This window comes from Poecilia reticulata, linkage group LG22 (assembly GCF_000633615.1).
Source record: "Poecilia reticulata strain Guanapo linkage group LG22, Guppy_female_1.0+MT, whole genome shotgun sequence".
NCBI classification, from domain to species: Eukaryota; Metazoa; Chordata; class Actinopteri; order Cyprinodontiformes; family Poeciliidae; genus Poecilia; species Poecilia reticulata.
In genome coordinates, this window is record NC_024352.1 from 22,318,156 (window position 1) to 22,326,793 (window position 8,638).

The window sequence follows — 8,638 nt, forward strand, 5'->3', positions numbered from 1 at the left end:
TCCCCCCACAAGCTTAGAACTAGCGCTCACCTATCTAACTTATAAACATTATAAGTTCATTACCACTATTACTGAGTTACAATTTTTGAGTGCGCTACCCACCTCTCTGTAATACTAAGATAAATATCAGTGATATTTACTGCCAAATTAGAAAAATTAGCTTAGATAAGGTAGCTTTTTTCTGCTAGCTAAGATGGACATGTAGCCTATGTACTGATGTACTTACTCTGCCGGTCACCACAATGAAGGGTTTGTACGTCCTTTACAAATCTGCTTAAGCATTGATTATATCATTCTCTCGCAACGGGTCAAGAGTATCCACACATTTTCTTTTCGTTGCTCTTGAAGCCATCCGTCCGCTATGCTTTGCACTGCGCTTGCGTGCTAAGATGGCGCGGATCACTTCCGGATCAGACTCACGTACGTACGTACTAAACGTACCATTCTTGCAAAGCAGGCGGTTAAATATCCACTTCCCGAGCCCACATCCAGCGCCGACGCTCCTTCTACTAGCTTGTCGCTCAGCAGCTCCAAAGCATGAGCATGCTGCGAAATGAAACCAGCAACAAACACTTCCGCTTCATTTAGTTTTTTTAATGGGAATAAATGATCAACTCTCTCTCTCTCTCTCTGTGTGTGTGTTGTATCTGAAGTGTTTCCAGTCGGCCTTACCATGTGTGGAGCGCTGATGGTTGCCCTGAAGCCTGTAAGAAGTAAACATTATTAGCTGGAGCTACTGCACATCTGCTGCACATCTGCAGCAAAAGGTGTTCACTGTTGGTGTGACTCAAAACACTAAATCTTGAGGTTTATAACAATGATTTACTTCTCAAACATAGATGCATCTCAATGATTCAGAATGTCGCTGAAAAATGAATATTCACAGAATCTTGTGTGGCTTTAATGCAGTCGGAAAGAGAGCCAACAAAGCACAATTAGGCCTGTTGCAATAAATTAATTAATCAATAAATTAAAAGAGTTTAATAATATTCATAATTGATCAATTTTCTCTCTTTCTACCAAAGAAACAAGTCTTCAGTCTGGTGCTTTAGTCTCAACTAGTTTAGTTTTTTTGAACGACAATTTTATTTACAGAGACGTCATAGTTCATTTTATTTGTTGTTTTGTTTATTTTGTATATTTAAAATGTCTTCCAGTTCCAGCATTGAATGTTTATTCAAATTTAAAGTTTGTTAATCTTAAAGAATGTGTCACTGAATTATTATCACACCATTAGAGTCAGATTAAATCAAAATTGTCTCAAAACATCAATATTATTGTTTATCACGATAACATCTGGTACAATTTATCGTCCAGCAAAATATCCCTAAAAACCTGTAGTAAATGTGTTACCCTTAAAAAAAAAAGCATCACAACAACCTTGTTCCACCATTTGAAGACAAAACAGAAGAGTTACAGTAATTTAGTTGTTTTGAACATAATTTTATTGTGAATTTTCAATTTTTTTTATTTTTTACAGCTTAACTCACATCCTTTCTTTCTGTGCATTTTTTCCTGAAATATAAAACTAAATCACATCCATTCTACTCTTAAGGCTGAATACATTTGTAAGATACCATATGCATAAATGATTAATGTTGAGATGGCAGAGCTGGAATAAAGTCCACCAATTTCTAATATTAACTATTCTAGATATTGAGCCACAATCAGGTGGAATAAACGCTTGGACATATATCACTGTTTGTGATAATCACTGGCATAAAATGACTTTTCTATTTATCTCAGATTTACTGAGAAGAACTGGTATGTGTTTATAAAGTGTGACTAAACGGAGTACCTATTGTTTGTGGAGAGTCTGCATAAGGATAGTCTCTGGAGTAAAGTCCTCTGTCAGTGGCCAGCATGGCGTCAAACACTCTGCCGCTCCGGATTACTCCATGATCTGAAGGGGAAAAGAAATAATAATTAATCCTACACTGGTACTCAATGTGCCAGCAAAAAGAAATAAACAGCCAAGAGCAGACGTATTTAGATTTCTGACTTGGAAGAAAACAATACAAACATTCTGTCTTTTAACTCTGGCACTTAGAAGGTAAAAATAATTCTGGTTTTCTTAAGTGAACCAAAAAGTGATAATATTTAGTCTGATCTGAGATCAAACTGTAAGGTTATGGCAAGCCATTTTAACATAAACTCAGCTGAGTTTTGACTAGAAGCAACTACATTTGGATTATTGTGAATAGTAAGAACAATTCAAGATATCTTCTTTTACATTTTGACAGATTAAAATTAGTTTCAAGTTGTCTCATATTGTGTCACTTGATTTGAAAAGTCACATATCCATAATTACAAAATATATCATTAACTTAAATATGACTAGCCAAAATTGAGTCAAATGAAATGTAATTTTGCAATATTATATTTGTTTTTATCAATTATTTAAAGGGGATGGGATGTATTATGTATGCATTTTCCAGGTATATGGTGCTATTTAAAAGCACAATCAAGTGATTTGCTACCTTCAAAAATACTGCATATAACAAACATATCTTAACAGAAAATTGGCCTCTGTCTCTTTAAGAAGCTCCTGCTCTTTGGGTTGCACCAGGTGTTTGCCAATTGCTGCTGCCGCTAGTCTGGTGGAGCTGAGAGGGAAAGTTTGCCAAAATGGCAGAGCTTTGTGATAGCAAGCGTTTAGGCACCTTCCAAATGTCTGTCCAGACATTCAAAGCCTCCTCAAACATTCATGAACAAATCAAAGCAACTCTCCATGTATGTTGTTGATGAGAAATGTGCATTATAACATGATATAAAGCTTTTTAAAAAGTCAATTTTAGATCATATCTCCACTTTAAGCATTCATGTCTATCAGTTTGTCTAAATGTGAATGCAACATTTAAAGAAAAACGACAGAGAAACGATTCCAACGGCTTTGCCCTTCAAACCAGTACCTCTCAGTCTAGTGACGAGCTCTGGGTGCGTTTTTCCGCTGGACATCCACGCCATGGTGCGGGACAGCAGGACACCCATCGGGACTGCCACTGCTGCAAAGCGCAGGGCAGCTTTCATCTCCCGGGTGTCCTGCCGGGACAAATTCACGCAGCTTTACTCACCAACAGCATTTACAAAGAAGGCGCAGAAACGCTCTGTGTGCTGAAATGCAGAACACCGGCGCAATTTTTAATAAATGCACTTGAAAGTCCGCTAGCTAGCAAGCAGATAGCTAAAGTTCACGCTAATATGTAACCATAATACAAAAGTAGAGCGAAAACAACATGGATTTTCTCGTCACATTTAAGGTTTATTGTCGTGAGTAGAGGACGTATTAATAGTTGTTTACCTTTGAAGTTGGTCACCGTCCCTTTAAAGCGACGAACACTTCCTCACTGTCATCGGAGCTGCAGAAGCCGTTAGCCAATAGGATCCTGACTTTACACGCCTCATTGGCGTTGGTGCCCAATAGAGAAGCGAAACGTCACAGCGTCCGCCATATTGTGAGTGTCAGGTTCCCCTCAGACTTCCACTTGAAAATTTTGTTTTCTGAGGTTAAAAAACGTTTAACGGATTTTGATGTATCTTTTCACATTCAGTCATATATTTTACAATAAACAGCATAACTCATACCAATTCTGTACTAAAAATGAACCTGTACATACTTTGATTTCATCTAGAAAATTTACCAAAGCTAATTTTAATTTGGCTCAGTTTGCAAGCTAAAATCCTGTTTTGTCCTAATCTATTTAAAAAATGTTGTTTAGATGGACGAAAAATTTTAGAGCAGCTTCCGTAGTCTAAAAAGGGACAAGTCAGTGAACATAGCAGAATGAAAGATTATACTGGTGAGCACTTCTCTTTTATTTCCTGCTGATATTAGTTTTTCATAATTTTATGTGTGTCTGACCTTTGCTAGTCTTATCTTATTGGTAATTTTACTAAGTTTTTTGTGTTTGTAGCTTTAAAGGTTAAAAGATATGCATTTTTACTTAGCTTTATGTTTCAAATTCCTAAATGGTTTAATTTGTTTAGCGTTATTAATGTTTTGCTTTGTAGCAATTTAGTCCAATTTCCCTCAGTATGCCCTGCCTTTTGTTTGGTTCCAGTTGTAAATAGGAAAAAAGCCAGGTAGTCCAAAGTTATCTTCAGTTAACATTTATAATAATAATTATTATTATTAATTCATATAGTATATTATTATTAATAATAATTATTATTATTATTATCTTTACTTTTAATTTATCATAATTTATTACTTAGTATCAGTAATCATGGTTTTCGGTTATTCATTTCTATGTTATGATAAGTAGCAAAATAGACAACATTTTTAGCTTTTGATGTCTCACAATCATATAACTGGACAGAAATCTCTTGAAATTACCTTCACAATATGGCGAAGAGGTCTACGTACGATCTGGACTCTTACGCCGCGTGTACGCCTCTTTTACGTGTTTGAGTGATTATCCAATGAAATCTCTAGAACGTTTGATTAACAGCCGTGACGTCCAATCAAATTCTCTCTGCGATTTAAAGCAGTGTTTGGCCGACACAGTTAGCTGCGGTAGCTAAAGTTCAGTTTAACTTTATATATCATCGTAAATACACATTTACCAAGTGATATTATCTACCAGGTAAGACTCGTTTGTTCATGTTATTTGATTTATGTTGTCGTTTTTTAGTGCTAACATGTCAGGAGAACATTTTAGATGCGCAGAAGCATCCATGGAGGTTATTACTGTCTCAGGAAACTGTCGTTAAGGAAAAATAACGATCTAAAACCGATCTCTGTTCAGCGCTGACTGGACAAGGATGGTTGATAACTTCGACGGTCAGGAGGTTCAAACCAGCGGGGAGTTGTGGTCGCAGATCTGCTCCAGCCTTCCGGAGGTCCAGGCTCCGGAGACCAGCCCGGAGTTCACGGACTCCTTCCACCCAGCAGCCCACCATGAAGTCCAGGCTGGTGCACAAGTGAATGGGACCAGTTCTCCCAGTGCTCAGTGGAAACCCATGGAGGACTCCGAGTCTTACTTAGCCAGTTTAGGTATTTCTCTTCTGCTCTTTATGTGAAAGAAATGCACTCTGGAATACAAACACTGTGTAGATTATGAGTTAAATGCTGAGTTTCTATTACAAAATCACAAAAATAGCTAATTTCAGACATCATGAAATGATGTTCATGAAATGTTAAGCAAAATATTATTGTAGAATTTTTTTTCATGGGTAGAATAAACTGCTTGTTTTAGTCTTAGTTACGGTATAAAATAATAATTCATAACAGAGAATATATGAAATTACAATCTAAATTATATCCAAATTATAATTGTTATCTGAACCATTATACTGATATTTACAGTGTTAAAGTATTTACTTCTCAGATTTTTTCTGGTTTTAGCGCTTTGCCAAACTGAAGTGTTTCAGAAGACCAAGAAATGTTTAATAAAACTAAATAAATTCAAAAAGCAGTTTACAGTCGATGAAGTTGAGGCTTCAGAGGAAACCAGACCTCTGAGGGGTTAAGCTATAAATTAACTGTGATTAAGCTTTTTTTAATTTTAGAAAGTTGAGTCCTCATTACTGTCAGATCTGTAGAATTGAGAAATTACTTAAATACAACTTATCTGGCAACACGAAGTAGGTCAAAGTAACTAAAGAAATAGAAACTAAATGAAAATCAGTAATCTATCATGGAGTATAGAGAACTGATTCTGCCAAAACTGACCATAGATGAATAAATAATAAATGAGGAGATAATACTAATTATTTTTAATGGATTTATTTACAGTTTTATTTCCTTATGTATTTATTTGTGTTTATAGTGAATTTTGGCAGGACCAGTCCTCCATATACTGTGGTTAAACGGACTCCCAAAGTCTTACCACCATCTTTGTAGCTCCCGACTCCACAAATATGTTTCTCATTTCTTTAGATTAGTGTTTCTTGTTTTCTCTTTGAGAGCTACTTTATGCTGTCAGCAGTATTACTGGTAAATGCTGCAGTAAATTAAAAGCTATAAATGTCTAGATGGAAAATGAAATATTTCCATAATTTTAAGGTTTTATTAAAAAGGTTGATGTGTGCCATTTTGTCAATGAAACGTTTTCATTTTGTTTTAAATGACTAAATATTTTTCTGCTGCATCAATGCTGATCAAGATGCAATAATTATAACAATTTAAGACTCGTATATTTTGTTTTTATTTGATCACAGAAAACCGTTTGAGAAAGATAAAGGGTCAGTCCAGTGACGTGACCTCCAGAGACATCCTGCGCTCGTTGTCTCAGGCTAAGAAGGAATGCTGGGATCGATTTCTGCATGATGCCCAGACCTCAGAGCTCTTCCAAAGCGACGACATGGATGAGAGGTAGGACAATCCAAATCTGTTAGTTTTTATTTACTTGTGTGACTCAGTCAGTAACAATTAGCCCTTGGCTGCTCCTTTCAGTGCTCTGGAGCATTTCAAGAGGTGGTTGATCCCAGAGAAGGTGGCCATCAGCGCGGAGGAGCTGGAGTATCTCCTGAGGCCGACCCAGAGTACAGAACCAACCGGATCGGTTCGCACGCCACACGAAGAGGAAACGGCGAGAGGAGAACAGAACGAAGAGGAGGGCGATAGCAGCTCCCCAGAGAAATAAATGTGTAAATACTCTGTACGGAAGTATTAATCTGCCAAGTATTCTGTAAAAATAATTTCCAGTTCACCTTTCAGTGGAGATGTCGGGTTCATCTGCCGGTTCTCCTGTTTTTGTCTTAAATGTCCATCTTTTTCCACAAAATGATGTGTAAAAATATCCTTGTTCTCATGTGCTTCTCAGATTTGCTTAAATAGGAAAACCAGAATAGTTGGAAATACAAAAAGCTGTAAATATTGCAATAAAATACAAACCACATTCTGTTTTTTAAATCTCATTTCCACAAATCAATATGACTTTTAGAAACTTATACATCATTTTATGTTTCCTTTCATTTTTAGCATAATTTTACTCATGTTTAAATAAATAATGTTGTGACTGTTACTTTGCTTCTTACATGCAGTTAAAAAGGAGAAATTTGATTTAATGTTTTTATTATTCAAAAGGAAAAAAAGATGCAGCCTGTTCCCTGTAGGGGGCGCCACAGCAGATCAGCTGCCTCCAGATTAGCTTCTCATGACCTGTGGCTGTTGACTTTAACCAAAAAACATTTGGAAAAGATTCACAGATACTGAACTGTATTTAAAATGTGAAATATTGTTTAACACGACAGAGTATTAGAGTCATTGTAGATGAAAAAAGGAGTACATTTCTGCCAAAAAATGCATACATTTTGAGATTAATGTCAGACATTTTCCAAAAAACAATAAAAACAATTTGAGTTTGAAAATTTTCTATAAAAACTCAAGCATTTTGAGGTTAATAAAATAATTAAAAACAGAATTCTGAATTTGAAAAGTTGAACATTTGTTAGAAAAAATTCTTTTGAGATAAATCTCAGAAAATTACAAGACAAATCAAAGACATTTCTGAGTTTCAAAAGTTGGAAAATTTTAACCTTTGAAACTCAGACATTTCCTTATTTTTTTCTATTTCTTGGTAGAAATTATCTCTAATTTATATTCAATAAATTATTTCTGTATTTTCTTCCAGTTTTTCAAAAATAATGACATTTGAAATTTTTTTTCATAATTCGGCACTGTTCACTCTCCATAATTTGCTTCCGTTTTAATTGTAATATCGGTTGAACCTTCTAGGTTGTAAATATCTATGTACCCAAACATGTTGGGTTTTTTCATATCGCTCTGCTTCCACTCTGTTATTTATGTTTTAGTTAAAACATTTAGTGGAGGATAAACCACTAGAATTCAATGTGCTTCATTAAATATCTATTTGATTTTTAGATTACATTCACTTTTAGCTTATTTAAAATCAAATTATAAGTCTGGTTAATTTATTGGAAAGTGGCACAGAAGTACACTTCAGTATTGAGAGACAAGAAATCCCATTTATTCATGTAATTTCTATCATAAACATGAGTGATTCATAAATGATCTTTTAATTAAAAGTAAGACTCGACTTATATTTGAGCAACAATCTGCGGGGACTCTGGTCCGTGTATTAGCTATAAATCTAAACAAAAAGCAGCGAAAAATCATCAACACTGAGATTTATACTAAAACATGAGAACTGCATTAGCTCCACTGGCAGTTTGCTACTCTTGTAACAAAACATTTTTCCTATAAATTAAATAATCTACAGTGGAACCAGGATTTTTATTTTAGTTTTTTTATTCCAATTTTATACAAAATTTACATTTTGAATTTTATTTTTTATTTTTACTTTGATTTGGATTTCTACTTCTTCTAAAAACGGCTCAGGTGCGTAAAAGTGTCCAGAAAATGAGCCGTTTCAAAAACTTACGGAATTTAACTTAACAAATCAGCAGGCAAAGCGCTGTTACCTAGCAACGAGCCTAGCCCGTTACCTAGCAACCCAAGCCCAGCCCATTCCCTAGCAACATGTGTAACCCATAGACCTGTCCAAGCAATCATGAAACCTTTCAGGGATTATTGGTCTAAAACAAGCACCAATATCTTGCTGAAAAGTTACTTTTAATTTAGTTTTTTCTTATTTAAAATGTACTAATACATTTTCACTAGTAACTAAACAAAAATACTTGGTAAAATTTTGTTTTTGAGGTGTAAACAAAA

At 35.1% G+C, this 8,638-nt stretch overlaps 2 protein-coding genes across 4 annotated transcripts in view; one reads left to right on the forward strand and one right to left on the reverse strand.

The window, feature by feature from the left end:
* Positions 1-3,408, reverse strand: part of pcmtl (l-isoaspartyl protein carboxyl methyltransferase, like) — a 5,523-nt gene extending 2,115 nt beyond the window's left edge. For 2 of the 3 annotated variants that reach the window (XM_008400004.2, XM_008400006.2), the window contains exons 1-5: positions 3,302-3,405; positions 2,913-3,114; positions 1,799-1,903; positions 673-704; positions 442-546 (exon numbers count right to left, since the gene is read on the reverse strand). In XM_008400004.2, the coding sequence (XP_008398226.1) occupies positions 442-546; positions 673-704; positions 1,799-1,903; positions 2,913-3,030 (360 nt within the window). In that variant the 5' untranslated portion in view covers positions 3,031-3,114; positions 3,302-3,405. Of the gene's footprint in view, positions 1-441; positions 547-672; positions 705-1,798; positions 1,904-2,912; positions 3,115-3,301 lie in introns of all 3 variants that reach the window. The other variant, XM_008400005.2, reaches the window with a different exon arrangement.
* A 1,042-nt stretch (positions 3,409-4,450) lies between these two features.
* Positions 4,451-6,968, forward strand: ccdc32 (coiled-coil domain containing 32). Its single transcript, XM_008400003.2, has 4 exons — positions 4,451-4,586; positions 4,749-4,996; positions 6,163-6,316; positions 6,398-6,968. The coding sequence occupies exons 2-4, from the start codon at positions 4,765-4,767 to the stop codon at positions 6,585-6,587; spliced, it is 576 nt and encodes a 191-aa protein (XP_008398225.1). The 5' UTR covers positions 4,451-4,586; positions 4,749-4,764; the 3' UTR covers positions 6,588-6,968.
* Positions 6,969-8,638: the final 1,670 nt, after the last annotated feature.

What these genes read in the sequence shown, in the direction of transcription:
- ccdc32 (XM_008400003.2), top strand. Translation starts at nt 4,765, where the DNA reads ATGGTTGATAACTTCGACGGTCAGGAGGTTCAAACCAGCGGGGAGTTG. An exon ending in GTCTTACTTAGCCAGTTTAG is followed by an intron (nt 4,997 to 6,162) that starts GTATTTCTCTTC and finishes ATTTGATCACAG; the next exon opens with AAAACCGTTTGAGAAAGATA. An exon ending in AGCGACGACATGGATGAGAG is followed by an intron (nt 6,317 to 6,397) that starts GTAGGACAATCC and finishes TGCTCCTTTCAG; the next exon opens with TGCTCTGGAGCATTTCAAGA.